The sequence below is a fragment of the Mus musculus genome, chromosome 7 (genome assembly GCF_000001635.26).
Source record: "Mus musculus strain C57BL/6J chromosome 7, GRCm38.p6 C57BL/6J".
Classification (NCBI taxonomy): domain Eukaryota; kingdom Metazoa; phylum Chordata; class Mammalia; order Rodentia; family Muridae; genus Mus; species Mus musculus.
The window spans coordinates 105,744,506-105,770,523 of NC_000073.6; the positions used below are offsets into that span (position 1 = coordinate 105,744,506).

General features: G+C 49.9%; 2 protein-coding genes across 5 annotated transcripts in view; both read right to left on the reverse strand.

Annotated features, from left to right (window-relative positions):
• Positions 1 to 305: 305 nt before the first annotated feature.
• On the reverse strand, positions 306 to 7,777 carry Tpp1 (tripeptidyl peptidase I). 2 transcript variants are annotated; one of them, NM_009906.6, is made up of 13 exons: positions 7,666 to 7,730; positions 7,477 to 7,548; positions 7,085 to 7,224; positions 5,675 to 5,825; positions 5,355 to 5,482; positions 5,032 to 5,207; positions 4,720 to 4,918; positions 4,378 to 4,566; positions 4,077 to 4,146; positions 3,154 to 3,274; positions 2,882 to 3,040; positions 2,438 to 2,563; positions 306 to 2,267 (listed from the first exon to the last, which is right to left on the reverse strand). In NM_009906.6, the coding sequence occupies exons 1-13, from the start codon at positions 7,680 to 7,682 to the stop codon at positions 2,127 to 2,129; spliced, it is 1,689 nt and encodes a 562-aa protein (NP_034036.1). In that variant the 5' UTR covers positions 7,683 to 7,730; the 3' UTR covers positions 306 to 2,126. The 2 variants fall into 2 exon arrangements, with proteins under 2 accessions (NP_034036.1, XP_011239970.1); XM_011241668.3 differs by lacking the exons at positions 306 to 2,267; positions 2,438 to 2,563 and adding an exon at positions 2,669 to 2,799 and having other exon boundaries at positions 2,847 to 3,040; positions 7,666 to 7,777.
• A 706-nt stretch (positions 7,778 to 8,483) lies between these two features.
• The window catches only part of Dchs1 (dachsous cadherin related 1), a 35,367-nt gene continuing 17,832 nt past the window's right edge, over positions 8,484 to 26,018 (reverse strand). For 2 of the 3 annotated variants that reach the window (XM_006507655.4, NM_001162943.1), the window contains 19 exons: positions 21,595 to 21,783; positions 21,271 to 21,502; positions 20,892 to 21,128; positions 19,639 to 20,664; positions 19,248 to 19,441; positions 18,933 to 19,029; positions 18,673 to 18,830; positions 17,629 to 18,490; positions 17,298 to 17,537; positions 17,050 to 17,175; positions 16,309 to 16,518; positions 13,890 to 14,768; positions 13,658 to 13,771; positions 13,325 to 13,536; positions 13,082 to 13,236; positions 12,761 to 12,891; positions 12,394 to 12,677; positions 11,907 to 12,045; positions 8,484 to 11,564 (listed from right to left, as the gene is read on the reverse strand). In XM_006507655.4, coding sequence (XP_006507718.1) covers positions 8,953 to 11,564; positions 11,907 to 12,045; positions 12,394 to 12,677; positions 12,761 to 12,891; positions 13,082 to 13,236; positions 13,325 to 13,536; positions 13,658 to 13,771; positions 13,890 to 14,768; positions 16,309 to 16,518; positions 17,050 to 17,175; positions 17,298 to 17,537; positions 17,629 to 18,490; positions 18,673 to 18,830; positions 18,933 to 19,029; positions 19,248 to 19,441; positions 19,639 to 20,664; positions 20,892 to 21,128; positions 21,271 to 21,502; positions 21,595 to 21,783 — 8,097 coding nt within the window. In that variant the 3' untranslated portion in view covers positions 8,484 to 8,952. The remainder of the gene's footprint in view (positions 11,565 to 11,906; positions 12,046 to 12,393; positions 12,678 to 12,760; positions 12,892 to 13,081; positions 13,237 to 13,324; positions 13,537 to 13,657; positions 13,772 to 13,889; positions 14,769 to 16,308; positions 16,519 to 17,049; positions 17,176 to 17,297; positions 17,538 to 17,628; positions 18,491 to 18,672; positions 18,831 to 18,932; positions 19,030 to 19,247; positions 19,442 to 19,638; positions 20,665 to 20,891; positions 21,129 to 21,270; positions 21,503 to 21,594; positions 21,784 to 26,018) is intronic. The other variant, XM_030242498.1, reaches the window with a different exon arrangement.

A 26,018-nucleotide genomic window follows, 5' to 3' on the forward strand; every position in this document is an offset into this window, starting at 1 on the left:
GGTTCCACCCCGGCCCGGGTGGGGCCGCAGAGCATCCAGGACTGAATACTTTATCTGGGTTCGTTCAACGACCTGGCTTGGGGACTCATCTGCCAGACACTTCATTACCAGTCTCCTGACGGTCTTCATGCATTCTTTGTAGTTCCCTTTCATGGTCTTTTAAGGGTTGCAGTGGATTTGATGTGTGTCCCTCCCACCCACAACGGGCTTAGGAGAGTACCTCTGTAAATGTAGAGATGGGTGTTTTACCCTGAAGAAATAGCATGCCAAAGTCTTGTGTGAAACACATTTACAATACAACAGACTTTTTTTTTAAACAGTCATTTATTTAATTTCTATTTGGGCTGGGACCTAGGAATACAAAGTTAAGAATCAGATTCTAGTTCACTAGCACCGACTGTCTGGAAAAGGAAGGCAAACAAACTGACAATTTCAATACTGTATGATTGTTTCCCAGCTACATGTAGGTGCAGTGCAAAGAAGAAAGGGAAACTAACATTCATTGCTTAATTCCAAGTGTGAGACATTAGCAATGTTTATTTCCCGATTTTGAAGGCAAGTTTCAATGTCTCTGACTTTTACCCAGTAATCTTTGAAGGGTTTGCACAAATACATAGACTGCTTGGTTTGGAAGATGAGGGGCTTCGGAAGCCTTTCCTCTCCCCAAGTGCTTCCTGCAGTTTAGAAGAAAAAAGAACATGGGCTCAAAGATAATGCAGTATTTTGTGCATGTGTGTGTGTGCACATATGTGTATTTTTGAGACATGGTCTGACTATGTAGGCCTGGCTTGTCTGGAACTCTTTATATAGACCAGGATGGCCTCAAACTCAGAGACTTGCCTGGCCTCTGTCTCCTGAGTGCTGGGATTAAAGGTGTGCATCACCACACTAGCCGATAAAGATATACTTGAGAGGCAGTCAAGAAAACTTTTTGAAGTTAGTAAGGAGGTGAAAAAGATGAGAGTTAAGAGTTATAGGTTTCTGGCTTGTTTGAAAGAGGCATTATATCATAGATTAAGAGATGAAATAGTTTAGGTCTGGGCTGGAGGGAGATGAAGTAACGAGGTATCTCACATTTGAGGTATCACTCACTGTGGGTATAGATGTCAGTGATCTGTCAAGGGATGATAATAAAATGATAAGAGCAAGAAACTAAGAATGGAACAATGAACACAGCATCCCTGGAGTCAGCAGAAAAGGGGGCTGATTAGTGTGGTCAGAGGGGGGTCACTGAGGAAAAAGGATAAATGGGAAACTGATGGAAAGAACAAACACCCAGGTTCACAGAAGCTAGATGTTTGTAATGTCTGACAGTTGAAATTAAAACCTGAATGTTGCTTTGGTGTAGCTGAGAAGGGGAAAATAAAATGTAAATTTTAAAACACTTTACAAAAAAAAAAATCACTCAAGCAAAAATTTAAAGCAAAATTTGTAATGACCTATTTATTTTGTTGAGGAATTTTGCCAATGAGAACATTTCAAACATTTTAAGTTTTCAATTTTTAACTTTCCTTAGAATAGTTATATAGTTAAATAGATTGCAGCCAATGTGTTCTTTTTCTTTTTTTTTTTTAATGGTTTTTTGACAACCTGTTCTTAAATAAGAAAACCCATAAAACAAACACTGAAAAGGGTATAACTGGATAAAACATTGGGGAGACCATTGTACTTCAGTGCCGAGAGAAGAAAGACAAAACGATTAGTCAAAGGTCTCACTTCAGTGAACGGAAAAGCAAACCCGAAGAGAAATAGAGTGTACGGTCAGTGCAGAGGTGGTAAGCGTTGGGTGGACCTGCTAGTGTCAGTAATGGAAGACTGAACCTTCTTGCCCTGCTTTCACATCTCAAGCTGGAAAGAGGAAGGAGAGATGGGGTTGGGGTGAGACAAAATATGCTGGTTATAGCATCTTGTTGAGGATCTTGAAGTAGAAGTTTGGAGACCTGAGTTTGATGGCACACAGTAGGATTGAGAGTTGAGTCCTGTTCACAGCATCTGAGGGTTAGGGAGAAGCTATCTGCAGCAGGCAACAGGAGTTCAGCAGGGCTTCTATCGAGGAATAACAAGAAACTGAGCCTTCCCTTTTAGTACAGGGAACAGTTCTGCTTTCTCGTCATGGCACGAAAGGGTCAAGGGTTGAGCAGGGTCTTCAGTAGGGCTGGGAAGTTGGGTGTTCCCCAACCTGTCACAGGATCCCAGCCAGGACCAGAGCAGAAACCCTGACCCTCCACTTCTTCATTCAGACAGGACTCATGGCAGCCGTGGGTTACCTGGGAGGAGATGATGGCATCAGGTCTGGGCCTGCTGGTACCAGCTCCTAGACTGCACCTTATTTATAGTCATATCACAGAGGCAATCATAGATAGTGAAAATGCCGAAGTTCACCAGAGCCCTTCTCATATCCTATGACAACATCCACACTCTTTCCTCCAATACTCACATCAAAGAGTCCTGTCCCATGCTGCTGATAGAGCCTGGGGTTGAGAAAGCCAAGAGGAGGGCGGCCATTGAGGATTCTGTGCTCATTTATCAAGGATAAAATTCCCCCAAACACTGGAGTAGAGGCCTGCAAGATGAAGATGCAAGAATAGGTTAGGGTTTTAGAGGGATTGGACTTCTAAGGGATGATGCTTGCAAAGATCAGGAGTCTCCAAGGAGTCGGGGGTTCTGGGTTCAAGATTGTGTAGGTGGAGGAGCGAGGGTAGTTCCTGAGTAGAGCGTTTAGATTGTGTAGGTGGAGGAGCGAGGGTAGTTCCTGAGTAGAGCGTTTAGATTGTGTAGGTGGAGGAGCGAGGGTAGTTCCTGAGTAGAGCGTTTAGATTGTGTAGGTGGAGGAGCGAGGGTAGTTCCTGAGTAGAGCGTTTAGAGCAGAGCTGATTCTTACCGAGGTTCCAGATACCCATGGAATGGGGACCATGTTGCTGACCACCCAGTAGCCATCAGATAGTGCGGCAACATCTGGGTAGGCACGGCCACTAGCATTGAAGTAACTGGATGGTGGTAGATGAGAGCTGGATTTCAAGAACTGGGCCACTGCTTCCTCCTGAAGGACATTTCTGAGTATGAGTATTGGCCAGCAGCCTGCTCAGCAAGCTGCAGGACTGAGCCCCACCCATCACCTTCAACCTCCAGATATCCACAGGAATATCCACAAACCTGGTAGGGAGGCCGTGGGAAAACATTGCTGAAGCCTCCACCACTGATATAGTCAACTACTTCATCTGTGATGAGGAAAGGATTCTTGAAGGAGGTTCCTCCAACTGTAGTAACATAGGGGCTGAGGAGAAGACAGTATTCAGATAGTGAATGTACTTGCTGGTTAGTTTTGTGTTGTCAACTTGATACAAGAGTCATCAGAGACAAAGGAAGCTCAGTTAAGGAAATGCCTCCATGAGATCCAGCTGTAGGACATTTTCTCAATTAGTGATCAATGAGGGAGGGCCCAGCCCATTGTGGAGGGTGGCATCCCTGGGCTGATGGTCGTGGGTTCTATAAGATGGCAGGCTGAACAAGCCATGGGAAGCAAGCCAGTAAGCAGCACCATTCCCTGGCCTCTTCATCAGCTTCTGCTTCCAGGTTCCAGCCCTGCTTGAGTTTCTGTCCTGATTTCCTTCAGTGACGGATGTGATCTGGAAGTGTAAGCCAAATAAACCCTTTCCTCCTCAACTGTTTTTGTTTTGTTTTGTTTTGTTTTGTTTTTTTGTCACGGTGTTTCATCGCAGCAATACAATAAAAACCCCGACTAAGACAATGGGTGACCTCCAAGATGTGTGGAGGTGGGTGGGAATGGTCTGGGTCTTACTGGAAAAGGGAGTAAGACTATAGAAGCCTGTATACAGAGTTTATTGATAGATTGGGAGCTCTCAAGACATGGCTGGAGTTAATTGTATATACTTTTCTACATGAAAAACAAGCAACAAACCCTAGCAACTAAGGAAAAGAAACGCCATAATCTGCTCTCGCAGCCTGGGATACGCAGGAAGAAAAGGGAGCACAGCAAACACAACAGGTAATGCTGAAGGCTGAGCCACAGCAGCTCCTGGTGGCCTCTGTCACAAGTGAAAGAGTGGGGTACTTACCTGGAAGCAGGGAAGCTAGGGCGGAACTTGTGTCTTCCGGAGACAGACCAACACCCAGCTCCAGTGTCACCTGGGAAAGACATAGTAAGTATTCAGATTAGTTGTGAAGAACTTGGGGTGTAGGCTTCTATATACCAGAGAAGAACTGTATATGCCACCTCAGAGTACTCAGGTCAAATCAGCAGACCCTGTTAAGGCTCTGAGTTCCTATTATGAGTCAGAAACCAGGCTGAAGGGTCGGTTGGGATAAAGTCTGCCGCTTGGGTAGGTGGGAAGTCTTAAATTTATGGTAGAAGGTTACCTGAGGCAAAAAGGAGGGTGAGACCCCGAGCAGCAGCCTTCATGAACTCAGTGTTGACTCTCTGGATGTAGATGCTGCTGAGGGAGTCTTCATCGTCTCCGTAACTCACAGTATGTACATGTGGCAAAGATGACTCATTGCTAAGAAGCAGGAGCCATTGTAAGAAGGGCTCCTGTGCCTCATGGCGGCCTGAATTGTTTTAAAAGAAGGGATATGAATGGCCATTGGATGGTTGCTAGAATCTCCCTTCAGCCCATGGCATCCCCTTGATGAAATGAAGCAGAGACCAAAAGTCTACTCCAACCCATTTTCCCATCCCCCAACTAATTCTCTTAGCAATACCAGGGCTACTGTAGACCCAAGTGGAGATATTGGCACCAGCACTCATCAGGTATTCCACATCTAGACTGGCCTCGATCCCAGCTCGGCCTCGCCCTTGCTTTCCAACAACTTTTGCTACTGAGGCCTGGTGTGTAAAACTGCCACCGAATAGGCGCATGAACTCAGTCAGATCCGAGTTATGGAAGTACTGTTCCAGGAACTGTGGAAACATCCAAATCAGGAATTGTGGATCAGAGAGTGAGGCCCAGGGTAGTGAGGCACTAAAGATATCTTGAGGAGGTTGTGATGACCGCAGGGCTTTACATGGCTCACCTGGGCACAGGCCTGGCTATTGTTGGTGGTGCCTGAGCCCACATCTTTGGCTGTCAGGTTGTATCGCTGACGGAGCACAGACGGAGTCACTCCCAAGTGCAGGCTAACAGTTCCTACCTGTTGTGGTTCTGGACGTTGTCTTGGAGATGAAGGGGGGAAACGGTGCAGCCCCCCCACTGTGGAAAGGGGTCAGGCTTAAGGAGGTCTTACAGACACTACCACCCACTTCTCTACTGGAAAGATTCTATGCCTCTTTTGGCATCTAAAATTCTTCAGCCTGTAGACCTCCCTCCCACAACTTCCACCAACTCCATTGGGTTTACCAAAATCCACATGAGGGGCCAAGGCCTGGGGAAGCTGGTAGGGATGTGGGGACCTTATAACATGGGTCTTTGTAGGTCCCCCTACATAGCGATGAAACTCAGCTCCTGGGAGCAGCAGCTCAGCCTGTCTGGAAGTAAGAAAACAGAAACCATGGGAAGGAGTAGAAGAGTTGGCCTGAGCCCCACTTAGCAGCCTGCCATCATTTCCGTATGCATTACCTATACCCACAGGCTCCCAGCACGCTTTAAACTCCCCCAATTGGGGTATTTTGTCTCCTTGTAGGGACAATGGATTCTATGGGGAAATCATTACTTCTCACCGGACACTCAGCCAGCAAGTCAGAAAGTCCTGGGTGGTCACTGAATCGCAGTTCCGGGCTCCAGCTGCTGAGAGCCACTTTTGGACAGTGAGGAGGGTCAGGGGTGATGGTTGAACCAGCTCAGCTACATCCTCCAGGGTTAGGTACTTTCCTGCAGGGATTCAGAAGAGGCTCTCGTCCTCATTTGAGGCTTTCCTGGGTTGTCTGTCTGGACCTCAATCAGAGGACATCAAAACTTCCCGAGGAGGACTGTGTAGGGCTAGGCATAGTGAGAGTCAAAGGGAAGAAAAGGCTCGAGAGACATGAAACGTCATGGCCAGGAAAAATGCACAGCATGTGTTACCATGGTCACAAAAACTCAAGGACGTTAGTAAACTTTCAATATCCCATTTTAAGCTTATCTTCAAAAAGATTTCCCCAAACTTTTGGAGCCAGTTATACAGAACCTTCTAATTTAGCTCAGCTCTTCATCCTTGTTGATTTTAAACAACATAACGGTGAGTCATTCTTTCCTGCATATGAGGAGCTTCTTGGGTGCTCTAAGGATGCCCCCCCCTCCTCTCGCCTCCATTCTACACACACACACACACACACACACCCTTGCCTCACCATACAGGACTTTAAGCAGGGGAAGGATTCACTCCAGCCTGAGCACCATAGAGAATACTCTAGAATAGAGAAGGGACTGTTCTGGGGAGTGGGGTGAAGGAGAGGAAGCTTCAAACCAGTCCGGGTACTGGGCAGTAATCCAGAAAGAGAATAAACAACTGAGTTGGTAGCAAGAGGAATGGCCAGAGTGGATTAATCCAAAGACAATTTAGGACTTGAACTAGCAACAGAGGAGGGTGTGGCAGTGGCTATGAGAGTGGGGTAAGGTCCATGACTTGATCATGCACACACACTAAGTGCTAGTCCTCCATTTGAGAGCTGGTAGGGTAAGTGAACATTTCAATCTAGATCTGATTATGAATCATGTGTTCTTAAACACAGCTAGCTACCCCACACCCACCATCTTCCTGGCACTTGAACCTAGGGTTTTTCATATGCTCCGTAAGCACCCACCCTATCAATGAGCTAGCTAGGCCTCTAAAAAAAATTGGTTTTAATGTTGACAATATTGCTACACTGCCCAGGCATGCCTTGGATTCAAAATCGTCCTGTTTTAGTCCAAGTAGCTAGGATTATTACCTCATGCTACTAGGCTTAGATTTGTTCTTAGTTTTAAGACTGAAGAACTCAGGTGGAAATTTTGGTGTGTGTGTGTGTGTGTGTGTGTGTGTGTGTGTGTGTGTATGAATATGGCAGTTATTGTCATTTGTCTGTCATACCAGAAACATGGCCCTACATGATCTGCACCAGCCAGTGCCTGCCTGGTCCTGCCTCCCACTTCCTGCCCCAACTGATAGGCACCATATTGAGGAGAGCTAGGATCCGACACAGCCTGCACCAGCTCCGAGAGTCTTTCCAGGTTCCGCTGTTTCAGCGCAAAAGTGAGACTCAGCTCTTCCTCGGGATCCACGCGGCCCAGGGACACCCAGCCTGGAGGCAGCCTACAGGGTCAGGGACATGATTTGATTAGGCCATAACGAGAAATCCAGATCATGGAAAGTTTGGGATTAAGAACTGAGACTTTGGGTCGAATCCTAGATGCAGATAAGGATCATAGGAGATAAATGACCAGAGATTAAGCCGAGGGGGTGTCGAATAAGGCTACAGAGTGGGTACTAGGAGCAGTTGAGGATGAGGAAAGCTAGGACCAAGCGTCTGCAGAGACAGGCACCTGTAGTACTAAATCAACTCACATCCACCGCTGGTCCGGCTCAGGGTTGTAAGTGCATTTGCCGGCGATGACGAGAGCAAGGAGCCCTAGGAGGCTGCAGGGACAGCAGGTGGGTTTCATCAGGAGCCGAACCCTCATTGTACTCCTTCTACAACATGTAATCCCTCTAATGTAATCCCCCTTAGCTACCCTCCCCACCTCAGTTTCTCACCGGGCTTGGAGTCCCATTTTGGCTTTCAGGCTGATCTGTAGTCATGTGATAAGTCACATGAGCATGGTCTGGCACCTCCCCCATCTCCCTGCCTAGTAACTAGTGACGTTGCTGACTCCTCCCTCCCAAATGAGCTGTTCTGAATGCTGGGGCTGCTATTAGAATTCTATGCTGTGTTGAGCATCTAAGCCCAGGGCTCCTCTTCACCTGCTGCCCAAGTCTGTCTGTCTCTAAAGGAATCATAAAGGAGTGGGCTCTGAAGCCCCATAGGTATGGGCTGCTCCTGGCCGTACAATATTAGAAAAACAAGCTCTCAGAGCCTAGGTTTCTTCACTTAAAATTCAGTGACTGTTACGTAAAAGAAATGTGCCTCATACTTGGGAGTAAAAGTGGACATTGCAATAAAGCAAGCCTATGGAGCCAAGACTGACCTGGCAGACTCAACTAATGTGAGCTCTTATGAATGTGGACATTTCATGTTTCCAAGGTGTGTGTGTGTGGGGGGGGGGGGTTGGGGATTTCTTCACTTACCTACTCTTAATAATCACCATATCTTATTCCAGACCCTCAGGCTTAGGACCCTAGACTGCTTCCTACTCTGTCAGTCTCTGCAGGAAACCACTGCAGTTCAAGTCCTGACCATGTTAGAGGGGAAAGCAGCAGAGATCCCAAGGCTAGGCTTCTGAGCTCTCAGTGCCAACCCTACTCCTACATGTCCTGTTGTCCGCCCTCCCTCTGGGCCTCCTTGGCTACTGTGCCAGGTATCCACAGTGCTACGCCAGTGACTTCTGGTTACCCTGACAGAACAGAGCCAGAGGCTGGATACAAACTGCAGTTTATTAAGGCTCCAGAGTGAGAATTGGCACTTGTTCTGGGCAGGGGCAGGGATGTCAGAAGAACCCAAAAGAGCTGGGCCCAGATTGGAGGGACCTCCCCATCCCCCTAACCCCCAATAAATAAAGTCTCAGCTCCATCGCAGGGCGCTGGTGCAGGGCAGGAAGTCTTGGCTGAAGAGAACCCAAGGCTGTTGCCTCATTCTTATTTCTCTCCACACTGGATCTGGCCACAGGTCATGACCAACAGGCCCTCTGTGGTCCTAGTGCTGAAGGAACTGCAGAGAAATGTGGGACCTGTCCCAGCTATAAGAGTTTAAGGTGGAGAGCAGGGGACTGGTGGTGGCCTCCCCATAGTCAGTCATGGTCCGAGGCTGCCCAGGGCAGGCTGAGAATGGGGCCTGCTTTGGGGACACTGGACGTGTCCCAGGTCGGGGCCCAGTTAGGGCCACAGCTAGATGCGCAGCTCTGTGTCATCCGGAGGCTCCAGGCCAGACTCTGTACTGAGTGCTGAAGCTGAGGGGCCCTGGGCTACCCCGAATGGTGAGACAACGGGAGAGCGAGCAGCCAAAGGAGACAGTGAGGGTGAGAAGCTGGGGGACATGGCAGCTGAGGAGAGGGAGCCTTCATGGCTGATAGGGGAGCGGTGAGAGGCTGGTGGGAAGATGGCCCGGGCTACAGCTGTGCTTGCAGGCTTTGGGGGAACAGACTTGGCTCCTGGGTGTGCCACAGCAGTGATGAGGGGTGGTGGGTCAATACGGGGAGCTGGAGGACACGGACGAGCTTCATCCTTGAGCCGAGCAATCTCTGTGAAGACACTGGCCAGAGGCTGGAACTGAGGGCACCAGCTCAACAGGTAGTCCCAGTTATAGCTGCCACGGAGCTCTTCCTCACCAGCCACAATGGCCGTCAGTGCTCCAGCTACACACGGCTTCCCGTCTGCTGGGAAGCCATAGTCCCCAGCGGGTGCAGGGCTCAGGCCACAGCCCCCCAGGAAGGCTGTAGCAGTGGCTGGAGGCCCCTCCTCTCGGTACAGAGTGGCTCCTGCGCCTGGCAGCAGCAACCCTGCCTTTCTGCCCTTGTACCAGGTGTCAGGGGCAGGAGGCTCACAAGACGTGTCACTCAATCCATCCGCATCCTGCTGGATGCCAGAGTCAGGGCCTCGAGCAGCCAGGGAGGAGGCTACACTGGCCACTCGGGGAAACTCGTTGATCATGCGGATCTCGTCATCCTCTGCAGCCTCTGCTGAGCCTCTGCCACTTGAATGTGAAGGGTCCAGGGAGCCGCCACGAGGGTAGGGACCTCCAGCTCCTGGGCCACCGTAGCTGGGAAGAGTCTGATGATACAGATGTTCAGAGGGTGGTGGACTGGGGGGTTCCCGACCCAGTTTCTGTAAAGAGCTACTGGCTATCGGCGCTGTCTGTGACATCGGGCCAGGGGCTGCCTCAGCCTTGCGGCTTCGCGCCCGAACAAGGCCCAGGACCAGAGCTGCCAGGGCAAGCACCACCACAACTCCCAAGGAGGCTGCCACAGCCCCAACCAATAGCAAGTTGAGGTCAGGTGCCAGGCCTAGAGCAGTGTGGGTAATATCCACAGTCACAGGTACTGTGGCACTCCGGGATCCAGGCAGAGGCCCTCTTGCTACTACCTCCAGCCTTAACTCCCGAGGTGCTTCACGTCGGGTCCGGCCCCCACCCCCAGAGGTGGTTGTTCCACTTCCTGGTGCGCGACTGTCCACTCGCAAGTACAAAGCACCTGTTGTCTGGTTGATACCAAAATAGGGGGAAGAGGTAGCCAGCGAGTAGAGCACCAGACCATCGGCACCTCCATCCTCATCTGTGGCCTGCACGTGACCCAGGCTGTGGCCTCGCTGGGCACCTTCTGGCACTTGGAAATGGAAAGATGGAGCCAAGAATACAGGGTCATATTCATCTTCTCCAGTAATCAGTACTGACACAGTGACAGAGGCTGAGAGATTCCCAGCATCGGCAGCACCCACTAGTAGACGGAAGCTTCCTGTGTGCTCATAGTCAAAAGGCACCCGTGCCCGCAATTCCCCTGTTGAGCTGTTCAGGGAAAATGCCTCACGACCCTCAGGCCCTGGCACTGCCTCCAACAGGCTATATCGGAGTCTACCAAAAGTCCCAGCATCCCCATCAATCGCGTGTAGTGTGGTCACAAGAGTGCCTGGAGGCTGATTCTCAGCAAGGCTAGTACTGAGCAGACTCAATGGGAAGGCCGGACCATGGTCATTCACATCCTGGACCTCAACTGTCACTGGTACCAAAGAAAAGTGTGTTCCAGCAGGGTCAGCTGCCTGCACCACAAGCTGGTGTTGAGCCTGGGTTTCACAGTCCAGAGGGCGGGATAGCCTCAAGGCACCCGAGTTCTCATCCAGCTCAAAGAGACCCAAAGGGTCACCTGAACTAAGAGTGAAATGCACAAGACCATGAGGTCCAGGGTCAGCATCAGAGGCCTCCACATGCAATAGCTCAGCTCCAACAGGCATGTCCTCAGGTACTGTCACACGGTAGGATGCTCGAGTAAAGACGGGTGGGTTGTCATTGACATCCAGCACAGTGACAGTCACTGGCACGGCTGAACTGCGGGGTGGCTGTCCCCGATCAGCTGCAGCCACAGTTAAATTGTACTGTGTCAGGCTTTCAAAGTCTAGAGGTTCAAGCAACACTAGGCAGCCCAGTGCTTGGGGACCTGGCCCAACACCGTCCCCGACCTCAGCCAGACGGGGTTCCAGCTGGAAAACTCGGCCCCGATTGCCACTGATGATGCTGTAGTCCACAGTAGCATGGGTGCGGCTTCCATCAGCATCTGTGGCCTCCAGGGTGAGCAGGGTGGAACCAGGGGGCAAATCTTCAGACACAGCAACACGGTAGTGTGGCAATGTGAAGCTTGGGGCATGGTCATTCTGGTCCTTCAGCTGCACATGCACTGTGGCCTGTGCTGTCCGGCCTGGAGCCCCATGGTCTCGGGCTTCCAGTACCACATCCACCACTCCTGGCCCCTCATGACCCAAGGCCATTGCTCCTACTGTTGTGAACAGAGTTCCTGAGATGAGAGGGGGAGGGGAAGAAACAAGCATTCAGTAAATGTCACTGTGTCAACAAGAGCTATTCTCCAGGGTCTAGGCAATGGCTTTGGGAGTTAGACTCGTGAGAACGGCTCATGTGCTGGGACAGCACGCAGTGTCCTCAGGTATTCAAAGTTCAGGAAACAGCTTTTAGGTAAACAGTCACGAGGGACTATTTATTAAAGATAGGATGGAGTGGATGCCCTTGCTGGCTCAGAGATCCAGAAATAATATGATGAAGTAACCAATTTTAGAACTAGGCATCAAATATAAACCAATAGAGTCAACAATAAAGGGATTAGATTATGGGGAAGACATACCATTGTTAGGGTCGACACGGAAGCCCTCAGCAGGGGAAGCCAGATGGTAAGATATGTGACCATTGGCACCCGAGTCTCTGTCGGTGGCAGAGACGGAGAGAATGGCGCTGCCCGGAGGGGTGTGCTCCAACATCATTACCTGAGGAGTAACAGAAAGTGTTTACAGCCAAGCTTCCCAGATGCCCTACTGTTCCCTTAGCCTAGGAGCTGGAGGTTGGCCCCATGAATTGTGCCTGGTGTTCAGCTTAGAACCATACTCCTTAGCGCTGACGTAAGAACTGTCCACCCTCTCCCTTCTCAACACTGGATGCAGAACTTGGATGCAGTTCCTAGGACCTGGAAAGCCAGCCTAAAATGGGACGCTCTCCACCCATTCCAACATTAACCCTAACATCCAGCCCAGTCCGTCCACTTCTGCCTCTTTCCCATTGCTCCAACAGGAAGAACCCCAGATCCAGGTATGGGGACATCCAGACAGAGCTGGTACCTGGTAGAGGCTTTGTGAGAAGGTAGGTACATTGTCATTGACATCTTCCACAAGCACTGTGAGGTTGGCATGGCCCTCATGAGGCCCATCATGTGCCAGCAGCTGTAGGTGGTAGTGGTCACACTGCTCAAAGTCCAGGGGGCCCGTGAGGGAGACACGTCCTCCATACCGGCCAATACTGAAGGGATCCTGAGGCCCCGATGGGCTCAGCACATACCATAGCACTGGTCCAGAGTCCACGTCATTCCCAGTCACCTGTGCGATCTCTGAGCCCAACAGTGCATCTGCAAAACCCAAGGGAAGGGTGATTGCAGAACTATCCTCACCCCAGGAGCCATTCGTACCTCTTGTTTCATGCGACCCTCACCTTCTGATACTCGGAGCTCCCAGGGCTGGGGGATGGTGGGACGATTGTCATTGGTATCGATGACCATCACTGTCAGGGTAGCTGAGCCCACCAGTGCTGGGCTTCCTCTGTCTGTGGCCATCAGTACCAGCCTAGACACAAAGCATAGTCAGGGAGCAGGGCCTAGAAATAGGAGGGAACCCTGGGAAGGGCAAGGAGGATTCAGGACAAAGCTTTGCATCGGGGGGGATTCAAGGTATGACCTGAGGAGCGAGAGAAACCCAAGACAGGCTTGACTACATACAGACTTGAGGTCTTGGACTCATGGGTGCCAGGTCTCACCGTGTTTCTGCCCAGATTTCCCGGTCCAGGATGGCTGTGGTAGTGATAGTGCCTGTGGCTGGGTCTACATGGAACAAGCCCCGTGCTGGCTGGGATGCAGCCAGACTGTAGGAAATCTGTCCTCCAGAGCCTTGGTCCAGGTCATCGGCTTCCACCTGGTGAGTGTAGAAGATTGCTGACCCTGGCTTGGCCACAAGTAAGCCTGACCAGCCCTGTCCCTTATTTTCCCATCACACCCCGCACCTGCAGCAGGGGCCCTTCCAAGGGTCGGGACTCTGGCAGGAAAGCCACATAGTGAGGCCGCAGGAAACGGGGAGCGTTGTCATTGGCATCTTGAAGGGTCAGGGTCAGCACTGAGAAAGCAAAGGCTCCTCCACTCTCTGCCTGTAGCACCAGCCGCAGCCGTGGGCTTGTTTCAAAGTCAAGACCCTCTGCTGAGCGAACTGTGATGGCTCCTGTTGGGGATGGGCCGCATTAGCAATAGCTCCTTTCCTTGTTCTGGAGCCTCATTCTCTAAGGGCAACTCCTCCCTACTCCCTTGCAGGCCTTTCCCCTTCCTCTATTCCTGTTCCTTACCTGTGCTAGGTTGGATGGAGAATATCCCTCTCTCATTCCCACTGAGAATGCTATAAGTAATTGGTCCATTTGAACCTCCTGAATGGACAGCCTTTGGGGAGATAACTGGAGTCCCTGTAGGGAAGACAAGAGAGGAAATATGGTATTGACTGGACTATGGTCACTACATTGCCAATGATTAACCCTAGGCCTTCCAGGAGTTTAAATCTGGCACATATAACCAGGGACCAACCTGGTGGTGCATTTTCACGGAGCACAGCCTCACTACTAGTTCTGGGAAAGCGGGGTCCACGCTCAGGCTCTCCCTGTATTCCAACAACGACCACACCAGTGGCGGAGCGAGCTGGGCGTCCAAGGTCAGTAGCTACAATGAAGAGGACACGATCCTGGGGTCCAAGAGCCACGGGGGATCGAGCCACACGAATTTCACCAGTGTAAGAGTCCACAGTGGTGCCAGGTGGTGGTGTGCCTGCCAGCCGGTATAGAATGGAGGCATTGGCACCAGCATCTCGATCTTCAGCTCGAAGCGTGGCCAGAGCCAGGGTTGGTTTGTTGAGGCTAGGACCTGGGCGGGGTAGGCGGAGGCGGAGAGGACTCGTGGGGAAAGCGGGTGCATGATCATTGACGTCACGCACTGTGATGGTGATTGGTACTGTGGTGCTCAGAGGCCCAGCAGCTGCACCATCCACTGCGGTCACAGAAAAGGCATAGCTGGCACAGTGTTCTCTGTCCAAGGCTGTAGCTGTGCTCAGTTCCCCAGAGGTAGGCTCCAACAGGAAGGCCCCCGCTGTACCTGCACCCAGGTAGTACATCACACGGCCATTGTCCCCATCATCTGGGTCATGAGCCTGTAGCTGCAGCAGTAGGGTCCCTACAGGTGCATCCTCAGGCACCTCCACAGAATAAGAAGGCACAGGAAAGACTGGTGCATGGTCATTGGCATCCAGCACTGTCACTGTCACAAGCAAGGTGGCACTGAGGGCTGGCTGGCCTCCATCTCTGGCCTCTATCTGCAGCTGGAATGCTGGCTCTACCTCCCGGTCTAGTGGCCTCATGGTGCCAAACTCCCCAGAAGTGAGATCTAGTGCAAAGGCTCCTGAAGAGTCCCCATCTGCAGAGAATATGAACACACAGACATGTACATGTTAGCCTATGGGTGGGGTGCTTGGTAGATAACAGCAGGGATCAGGCAGTAAAAGGAAGCAGAAGAAAGGAAAAGAAACCCAAAGATAAAGAGAAAACAGAAACATCAAGGGCAAAGAGGACACTATAAACACGTAGGATGTGGTCTTGGGCCTCTGAGTCCCCCAGATCCTTTGAATATACATAATATAAGATCAAAGTGTTTTCTTAAAACACTATGTAGTCTTTTCATTCTCATTTCATAAATGTAAAATGGGGTTTGCGGCTGCTGTATGACACTATTACTTAGTTGACCGAAGTTGTATTTGTCTACTGTGTTTTCCAGAATATTCTAGATAGAAAAAAAAATAAGTGTATTATCAGAAATTCAGTTCGTGCTGGCTACCTTCAGTAACACTTAAGATCACTGAAACCTCAATACTGTTCAACAATATGTTTGAAATCTTAACATTTTCCTGTGCCTATTCAGAAATAGCAAGTGATTGTCTTAATTGTTCCTTCATGATATTTAATTTTTTGGTAAGTTTTAACATGAAACACAGCAAATATTGACCCAGAACATGTTACATAAGAACTCTTTAGGAGTCTCAAAACTTAAGAGTGTAGCTGGGTTAGTGATATAATCCCAGCTACTCTGGAACCTGAAATTGGACATTCATGAGTTCAAGACCAGCCTGAATAACACAGTTGAGACATCATCACATACACACAAAATTTTAAGTCTCTGAGACTAACTAAATAAATAAATAAATTGAGGATAATTGCCTGTGTGGTATATAAGGAATATAAGATATAAGAATAAAATATATAAGGATATAAGAATAATAGGAAACACCAGGCATGGTGGCACATGCCTTTAATCCCAGCACTCGGGAGGCAGAGGCGGGCAGATTTCTGAGTTCAAGGCCAGCCTGGTCTACAGAGTGAGTTCCAGGACAGCCAGGGCTACACAGAGAAACCCTGTCTCAAAAACAAAACAAAACAAAACAAAAAACAAAAAACAAAACAAAGCAAAAAAAGAATAAAAGGAATATAAGAGTAAAACATAAGAAAATGAATAGGATAAAGAAAATAGGTGTAGAGAAAGATAAAGAGATGGAGGTGCCAGTAGAGGCACCTCAAATACTCCGATATGCAGAAAAGACACAGAAGGAGGAGAAGAAGAAGAAGAAGAAGAAGAAGAAGAAGAAGAAGAAGAAGAAGAAGAAGAAGAAGAAGAAGAAGAAGAAGAAGAAGAAGAGGAGGAGGAGGAGGAGGAGGAGGAGGAGGAGGAGGAGGAGGAGGAGGAGGAGGAGGAGGAAGAGGAGGAGAAGAAGAAGAAGAAGAAGAAGAAGAAGAAGAAGAAGAAGAAGAAGAAGAAGAAGAAGAAGAAGAAGAAGAAGAAGAAGAAGAAGAAGAAGAAGAAGATAGAAATGTTGACAAAAACTGGCAAGGGCCAAGAAGCAGTAAGAACTGGGCAAGTGAGGGCTGCCAAGCAAGGCATTCTTGTGAAACTGAATGCCTCTCACCAAGGATGCGGTACTGTAGCTGTCCATTGAGTCCCCCATCTGGATCAGAGGCTCTTAGTGTGGTTAGGGTTTGGGGGTCCTGGCCTTCAGGCACTTCCAGGGAGAGGTGGGTGTTCCCAAAAGTTGGAGTATGGTCATTTTCATCTTCCACAGTCACTCTCACTGTGATGTGCGTTAACAGGGGTGGCAAGCCCCTATCCCGAGCATATACTGTGGAGAAACAAAACCGGCAAGATGTACCCTACCCAGTGCCATGAAGAAACCCTTATTACAGCATTCACACATGTTCACCAGGTGCACATATAAAACAGAAAATGTCTATCTCACAGCATACATTGGGGCACACACATAAGACATACACAACACATGCCAGAAAAGATTCTTTCTTCTCTATGTCTCATGCTGACTACATGCAAGATATGCTTCAGTTGGAGGCGATGTGACAGGAAAGACAATAAATTAGGTATCAAAGCCTGTACTCAGCTCTCAGTCCTGCTACTTCCAAATCCTGTTAATTTGAGCAAGCCTCTTAACCTCTCTGCTAATATCAATATGCTGCTCTGATGAGTGGCTGCAGTATGAGCCGGAGGTATGGAAGGCTTGGTGGTGACAGTATGCACTGGAAAACTAGTGTTGACAGGCTAGAACTTAGTTCTTCCTACTCTCTACCTTGATACTTCCTTGTAACAAGAGCTGTGTTGTATACAAAACCTTTAGCTTTTGGAGGTCCCATCAGTATACCTGTCAAATAGATCTCCTCCTGCTCCTCCCGGTCCAGAGCCCTCAGAGTCGTGAGAACTCCAGTGTTTGGGTCCAGAGAGAAGCTCTCGCCAGAGACACCCCCATAAGTCACTTGCCCATTGGCCCCTGAGGAGAGGCAGCATGGAGGACGATCAGAGGGTAAGTATACTTTTTATTCCCTCACTCCATCCCTCTCACAATTCACTCCCAACTCCATCCCTGCCAAAATTCATTCCCACAGGTCTTACCAAGGTCAGGGTCAGTTGCCTTCAGAGTGAGCAGAGAAGTGCCAGGGGGACTGTTCTCACGAAGGATGACATTGTACTCCTGCTGAGGGAAAGCCGGTGCCTCGTCGTTGACGTCAACAACACTGACAGTCAGGAGCTGAGTGGATGAACGTGGAGGGGAGCCATGGTCCAAGGCCACCACTGTCAGTACATGCTCAGCTCGCTGTTCACGGTCCAAAGGCCGCACCACGGACAGCGCTCCTAGGCAGCAGTAAGGTGGTTGGTAGCCTGCTTTAGCTTTCCTTGCGTTTCAGCACCTTCCATGCCTCCCCATCCCCTACCCTACTCTCACCAGTGGTCGCGTGTAGCCGGAAGTGGCCGTCCCCTCCAGCCGCAAGGCGATAGGACACGCGGGCAGCCTCCCCCAGGTCTGGATCCCGAGCTACCACGTGCAGTGCTGCGGGCCCAGGGGGCTGATCCTCTGGGAGGCGCACCCGTGATGGGGAGGCGAAGACCGGGGCGTTGTCATTTTCATCTGTGACAAAGACGCGCGCTGAAACGCGCGCTGCCCTGCGGCGGCTGGCATTGGCTGGCCGGTCGGTGGCTTCCACGAGCAGTAACAGCGCAGGTGTGGTCTCTCGATCCAGACCACGAGGAGCGCTGAGCGCCCCGGTGCGCGCGTCCAAGCGCAGGGCGGGCACCGGGGGCTCCTGCCTCAGCAGGCGGTATCGCACCTCACTGTTGGGACCTGGGCCATCGGCGTCTGATGCGCGGAAAGTGTATAGCGTGGCACCGGGGTCGGGGTTCTCAGGTAGCGCCAGTGCCAGGGGGTCGCGCGCAAAAGTTGGCGCGTGCTCGTTCTCGTCCTGCACACGCACCTGCACTCTCAACAGCCGCGCGCCTGCGCCTCCCGGCCCCTCGGCGCGCACGGTGAGCGCGCGCCAGGCTGGCCCAGCCTCGAAGTCCAAGGGACGCGCCAAGTACAGGCGACCGGAGGCTGAGTCCAGCGCGAAGGTGCCCTCGGGGTCCGCGCCACCAACCAGAGTATAGGTGAGTACGCCCACACTAGCTGGCTCCTGCGGGGCCACCGAACCCAACAGGGATCCAGGTCGAAGGCCCTCAGCTGCTGTCACCGTAAGTACTACAGGCACTGTTGCCGCTGAGTCAGCTTCTATGAGATCTGGTGACTCCACCACCCGAGTCGAGGGAAGTACCTATTGCGTACCAGAGCAGGGAAACGGAATCAGAAGGATCCCTGTAAAAGCGTGTCTGTGCTGGTTTAGGGAAGGGCGGTTAGGGTGGACTGACAAAGAGAGTCGAAGGATCTCAAGAATATGGATCTATAAGAGGAGACCCTGAGGGCCAGACCAGGGGACTCTAGGGAAGGCAGTCATACCTGCACGAGCAGTTGGAGGCTGGCACTTCGAGGGGGGCTGCCCTGGTCGTGAGCACTTAGAGTTAGTACATAGTGAGGCCGCTCAGCTCTAACCAGGGATGCTGCTGTGTGCAGCTCCCCGGTGTGAGGATGCAGAGAGAAGAGCTCAGAGCCAGGACCTAGGGACAGGCAGAGAGAAAAAGATGAGGTTTTGGCAGCCAGAGCGAAGCAGGCCATGAGAGCTCTGATCACTCCCAGGCTCCCTCCTTCCTGCCCCATACCAGTTAGGGTGTATAGGATGGTTCCATTCTCCCCCTCATCTGGATCTTTGGCCTGTAGAGTTGTCACCAGTGTTCCTGGAGGCACTCGATCTGGTACCTGTGGGAACACAACTCGCTTACAGTTGTTTTCTTCCAATGCTTAAAATAACCCAGAATTGGCTTTCATCCATCCATACATAGGTACAACTGTTTTTCCTTTTGTCTTATACCTGTTCCAGGAGGTGGTCTCTCTTACCTATACTCACAGCTTAATGGGGAGACCCCTCCCCATGTCCCTTATACTACTTCAGAACATGGTCCTGGGGCTTTACATACCTGTATAGGGAGGCCCCCACCAGCAGCCCCTGAAGCCTGCAGGAAGGTGGGACTGTTGTCATTAAGATCGAGCACAGCGACATGCACAGTGCCTGTGGCACTGCGAGGTGGACTACCCCCATCCTGCACTTGCACCAGGAGCTGGAAACTGCTCTGCTGCTCTCGGTCCAGGGTTTGGAGTGTAGTCACTTCTCCTGGAAGTGGAGATGGAGACTGTGATGGGATATTTAAGAATGCAGATCCTGGGAACTAGCTGTGGCTAGGAAGTGTGACCAAGTACCAAGGCTAAACTCCAGGCTGAATCCTGATCCTTACAGCCAACATCTGGGCTAAGGACTCTGACTGGGTATTTGTCAGTCTGAAGATGAGGCTGTAAGGTCTAAATGCTTACCAGTCTGGGGGTGGATGCGGAAGGCCTTGCTGTCTTCTGAAAGCTGTTGAAGGCTGTAGGTCAGACGTCCATTAGGACCTGAGTCTCTGTCAGTGGCAAAGACTCGGCCTACACTGGTCCCTGGGGGTTGATTCTCTGCTACAGCCAGAAAGGTGGGCTCTTCAGACAAGCGGGGACTGTGGTCATTTTGGTTGAGGATAATGACCCTCACTGTGGCTGTGCCTGTCTGTTGCCCCAATTCAGCTTTGGAACCGGATACAGCCATCACCTTCAATGTGTATAACTCCTGGGACTCACGGTCTAGTGCTGTCCGTACCCACAGCCACCCACTCTGTGACTCCAGGCCAAAGGGGCTACTGGCACCATCTGCTGCAAGATGGTAAGTGACAGGGCTCCCATCTGGTGCCTGGGCCTGCACTTGCAAGATCTGAGTTCCGGTGGTAGTGCCCGAGGGTAAGTCCACACGGTAGGTAGGGCTATCAAATCGTGGAGCCAGCCCATGGATTCCCAAATCCTGTATCACCACACGAAGTCGGAAATGGCTGGTGCGTGGTGGGGAGCCTCCATCCCGGGCCTCCACCTCCAACTCATGGGCTGGTCCCCCTGGAGGCCCCAGAGGTCCCATGAGCCGGACGTGGCCTGTGGTGGGATCCACAGTGAACAATCCATCACCCCCAGCAAGTAGATTAAAGGTGATTCTACTGTTAGCTCCTGAGTCAGGGTCTAGAGCGCGCAGTGTATAGATGGGAGTCCCTGGAGCAGTGTTTTGTGGCAACAGTACAGTGTCTTCAGGTGCAGGGAAGGCAGGAGAATTATCATTCACATCATCCAGCAGCACGCGGATCCGAGCCACAGCAAACACTGGTGGGGTTCCACTGCCTGCTCGAACTTCTAGCTCTAGGACAGGTCCCAGGAGCTCCCGGTCCAGAGGGCGAAGTGTTTTTAATAGCCCTGAGGGTGAATCTAGGGAGAAGAGCCCTCGGGGGTCCCCACCTGATAGGGTGAGGGTCACAGGCCCTAAGCGACCTAGGGAGAAAGAGAAAAACATTAGGAAAGAGGTAGGGCTCACCTATTAATCCCAAGAAGGGCATGTCCCACATTTGTGTTTTCAAAGTATTCAGAAAGGGGCTGGTGTTGGCAGGGAAACTGGTTGGCATTAGGGTGGTATTCAAGTGCCATGCTGTTTTGTAATAGAGTTCCCTGCGGTATGCTGTTCTAGGGTCACCCTGAGATGGTACTAGGATATCTGATACCTGGTGGGTTGTGTGCCTGGATTATGCCCACACTGGTGCCGGGTGCCACATCTTCTGGCACTGAAAAAACATACTGTAGTTGCTCAAATATAGGTGGTGTGGGGGTCCCAGGCACAATGCTGATGTTGACTCGGGCAATGGGTTCTGCTTGTAGACCACCTCCATCCTGAGCCCCGATCTCCAGCTGCACCACAGAATTAGCCCGTCTGCCTAAGGGCCAGGCTACTGTCAACAGCCCTGGAGAAGGAAGAGAAGCAAACATAGATGGAGAAAAGAAGAGGGGAGAAGGTCCTGGAAAGAGGAGACAATATTTAGGTAATATTTAAGTAAGTGGGAAGAGGAGGCTGGTAGCAGGTACTGGTGATAGGGGGATCCTTACCTGAGTGTGCATCCAATGCAAAGAGTGGGGGACTGTTGCCAGCCAGGATATGGTAGGAAAGTCGCCCATGGGGTCCCTGGTCAGGGTCATGGGCATGCACCCTCAGCACAGCTGTGCCTGGTGTACTCTGAGCACTCAGACTGGCAGCATACTCCCGTGGATAAAACTGAGGTGGGTTGTCATTCTCATCTGCCACAAATACCTTCACGTACACCATGGACTTGAGGCCTCCCTGGTGGGACATGTAGCCATCAGTCAATAGACCTTGTCTAACTTTGGTTAAAACTCTACCCCAATCTCCTTAGCCAAGGTCTGTTTACTTACCCCATCGATAGCTGTCACCGTGAAGTCAAAGCTTGAAGGTCCCTGATCACGGTCCAGGGTCCGGGTGGTACACACATCACCACTGTGGGCATCAATGCGGAATGGGGGGGATCCAGAAGCTCCAAGCCCAGCACCCAAGGAATAGGAGAGGAGGCCAAATGGGCCACTGTCAGCATCTGTGGCTGTTACCTGAGGAGAGGCTGGGGTAAGTGATGCTCCCTCCTTGCTGGTCAGAAAAGGGCTAAATGGAGATGCACAGAGGACTAGAACCTGAACCAAAACCCAACCTCAAGCCAGGTCCCACCACTTAGGTTCCTGGGAGGCTCTGGTTACAATTTTTGTTGTTGTTGTTAAATAGCAAATAAGACCCTGCCAAGGCTAAACCTTGGAAACAGCTCTTTACTGTGGCTGTGGGCCCAGATATCCCAGGAGACAGACTTTCTTCTGCATGAATCCCTGTGGGCAGCAGCACAGCTGCAGTCATCAATGGGTAACCTTATTTGATGTGTGTTTGAAGGCACTTTAATATATGGCGTTGATTCATTAGCATTGCCTTCCCAGACACAATACAGTAAAGATGCAGCCATGGTTCACTTAGGTACTATAACTCATGTCTGACCGAAGCTCACCTGATCATGCATTTTATTCTAAAAGGCACATCACAACCTTCTACTGCACTAAGTAAAACTACACTGTTCTACTTGGGGATTGTTTTGGACAACAAAGATAAGCACAAGGGTGCAACAAAAAGTGTCACTGAAACAGAACACAAGTTCACTTGATCACAGGATGAGAACTGAAACAGAAAGCAAAATGTCACCTGCTTCAGCCTCAAGGTAGGAACCTACATATTAGGTGACTCGTCTCTACACATGTCTGGGGTTACAAATACATTTTTCACAGAGAGTAGTGAATCTGCATATAATGAGGACCAAGTTCAAAGTCAAGTGTCAAGGGCAGCAGTCCCTAATTCCAGAGGGTAACAGGAAACTGCTAGCCTCGTCTTCTGTCTGTTCTATTCGGCAGAGAACTGGTTGATAAACAGTTACTAAGATTGATATTTTAAGTCTAATCTTGTGTGTAGGGAATTTTTTTTTAAATAATAGATTCTCCTTTGCTATTCCCTTTAAGGATTTATTTATTTATTTTATGTATGTGACTAAGTGTTGCTCTCTTTAGACACACCAGAAGAGGGAATTGGATCCCGTTACAGATAGTTATGAGCCACCATGTGGTTGCTGGGAATTGAACTCAGGACCTCTGGAAGAGCAGTCAGTGCTCTTAACCTCTGAGCCATCTCTCCAGCCCTGGGAAGTGTTATTTTAAGATGGGGATTTCACTATGCAGCTCAGGCTGGGCTTAAACTCAGGATCCTCCAACCTCCCCCAGCTAAGTGCTAGGATTGCAAACATGCCCTAGTCCATTCCAGCATATATGTCTGATCTTTACAGAAAGTATTCATTACACTGCTGAATCCCATCACTACAGGGTCTGCTCCATGATTTCTGGATGTGGCTCATGCACTTTTAGCCTAGGTACACTGTACATGCTCTGTGCACATTTGTACATTGAATGAATAGGCATCGGATCACGCTGCTTTGTAACAAAACTTTCTTTCACTCTAAGTTTTACACATTGGGTGCACACTAAGCCCTCCATAGTGGGCTAGCTGGTGGCTGACTGCTGCAGGCAATGACAAAGTGCTCTTTGTGGGCAGAGTGACCTTGGGGTCATGATATGCTGCAGGAGGAAGCTGGAGAGTTCCCCTTCTCGGCCAGAAAATGTGCTCGGAAAGAAAGCTGGCCAGGGATTTCTGATTGTTGCCCAGGCCCTTGACAGAAATGATCTGTGCCATTGTTTATCCTCCTGAGAGACATTAAGACCCTGCCATGGCTGAACCCTGGAAACAGCTCCTGCTCCAGCTCTTTCCAGTGGCTGTGGGCCCGGATATCCCAGGAGACGGACTTCCCCCTTGCGTCTATCCACACACAGGGAACAGCACAGCTGCAGCTACCGTCAGGAGCTGTCAAACACCTCACCCCTGACTCTGTTGCAGGAAGAAAGCAATAAACAGCCGTGGGGTGGGGGGAGTTGTCAGGAAGTGACCCCCAAAAGGCTCAGGGGCCATTGACTGGAAGTGACCAAGGCAAAGTGAATTTCCTGAACCCCTGCTCAGAGGTTTCTCGGTAAATGTCGACTGTTTTCAGCAGGTTCTCATTGCCATCTCCCATGCTCTCACGCTGTTAGAAACCTCATTGCTTCTCCTCGTATCTGCACTTGACCCCCTGACTCTAATCGGAAGCACTATTTCAAGGACAAAAGAGAGACCCCCTTTTTTTTTTTAATGATCCTTCCTACCAGACTTTAAACTTACTGTATGGTTCCATCCTGACACCCTTCCTTTGAGTGCCTCCAGTTTTGATCTCTTGCTATAATAATCTGCTTCTCCTCCTACTGGCTCTGCGCTACCATGGGCTCTTCTCCACTTACTGTATTCTGTCTGCTCTTGTTCATCCTGTTTCCTGGACCCTTTCCTTGGCCTTTTTTTTTTTCCATCTTGCAGGCCTCTTTCACTTTCCCAGCCTCAGGAACTATCTCTAATAAGCTCTAAGCTTAGGGGACCATTCCCCTAGCCTGAAAACTTGTACATCCAGATGCCTGTTCAACATCTCCACCTGGATGTCCCACTGTGACCTTAAATCTAAACTGTCCAACATTAAACCCATGATCCTTTCAAACCTGCTGACTCTTCCATCCACTTACTCAAGCCAGAAGTTAGTTCTTTCTTTTCCCTTGCCTGGAATATCAATCAGCCTAGCATTCAATAAGTCTTCATTATCACCCGTATATTGAGTCTCTCTCCATCTGAGACATTCCTCCTTTGGACTATTCTGATCCCCTCCCTTGGACTATTCTGACCCTCCAACCCATACTTCTGGCATTTTAGGGTAGATTTTTTTCTTTATCTCCCTACTCCCCACCCCCTTTATTAAGGTTGGACGCTACTATGTGCATTACATCATGGTAAACAGCATCCCAGGCCTCTACCTACTGGATCTTGGGAGCATCTCATCACTTCTAATGATACAAAATGTCTAACTATTGCTAAATGTCTCCTCTGGAATGTAAACTGGCCCCCAGCTGTAAACTACTAGCCTATACTGACAACCAGCTGAGAGATAAATTTGATCATATTCTTCCTGTACTAAAAAACAAAAAAACTTCAGGGCTGGAGAAATGGCTTTGTGATTAAGAGCACTGGCTGTTCCAGAGGTCCCAGGTTCAATTCCCAGCACCCATATGACAGCTCACAACTATCTGTAACTCCAGCTCCAGGGCATTCAACACCCTCACACAGATGTCTATGGGGTAAAAACACCAATCCACATAAATAAATAAATAAATAAATAAATAAATAAATAAATAAATAAATAAAAGCTTCAGTGCTTTACATAGGGAAAACATTGGCTTGCTGTGGGCTCTAGTTGGCTGGCCTCATGTACAGTCTCACCTTCTCTTCTCACTACTTGGACCCCTTTAAACAAATCAGGTTCTCTCACTCCTCTGTATGTGTCAGCTAGCCTGGGACCTTTCACCTGTCTGATCATTCCATGAGCTCTCCTTTATTCTTTAGATCTCAATTCAAAAGCCCCTGTGCTTTGGGAAAACTTCCATGTTGTCTATTATCCTACTGTGGAAGTTTTCTTAATGCAACAAGTTATTTCTTTGCAAAGTAAGACTTATTCCAACTTGGGCTTATTCATTACTATATTCTGTATCCCTAATACAGTGATTGGCATATATGGCGGGGTGTTTAATAAATGTACATTGCATGAATCAAATGTTAAGACTTTGTAGCAGTTATGAACTCCCAGTGGTCATTTTTATCTTTCCTTCATTGTTTCTAACAACAAAAACTCTAGGAAACCACCTGGAGAGTTGCTCTTGTGCTTCGGGAACTAGCTGGGAGAGGAAAAGTTTGGAAGCAATAATCCACTGGTCTTGGCCAAGAGAGTGCACACATGTGAGAGTGGGTGGTGGAGCCAGACAGCAGAAGCAGGCAAATATCCAGAATCTGGCCAGAAGGCAAGAGATCAGCCAGACCCAGGCACTAGCCTAGAAGTCTGGGCCAGCAGGCAGCCCCAGAGAAGATGTTCCGGTCTCTGCTGAGACCTTCCGACCCTCAGTCTTCTCTATTGCAGCTATATTTCATGGGGTAGCAAAAGCCATCTTTCCAAAAGACAGGCTGGCTTTCCTATGATTTTTAAGAAAAGTCAGAGCCTGCTATCTAGCCTGTTAACTAGTTTGTCTTCTCTCCCAGAAACTCTTTTTCATCTGTATAACTGAGACCAACCCAAACACTGTAGTCTTAACATCGTGGTGTTTATCCACCAGCTTTCTTTCTGTAGGCAAGGTGTCTCTGT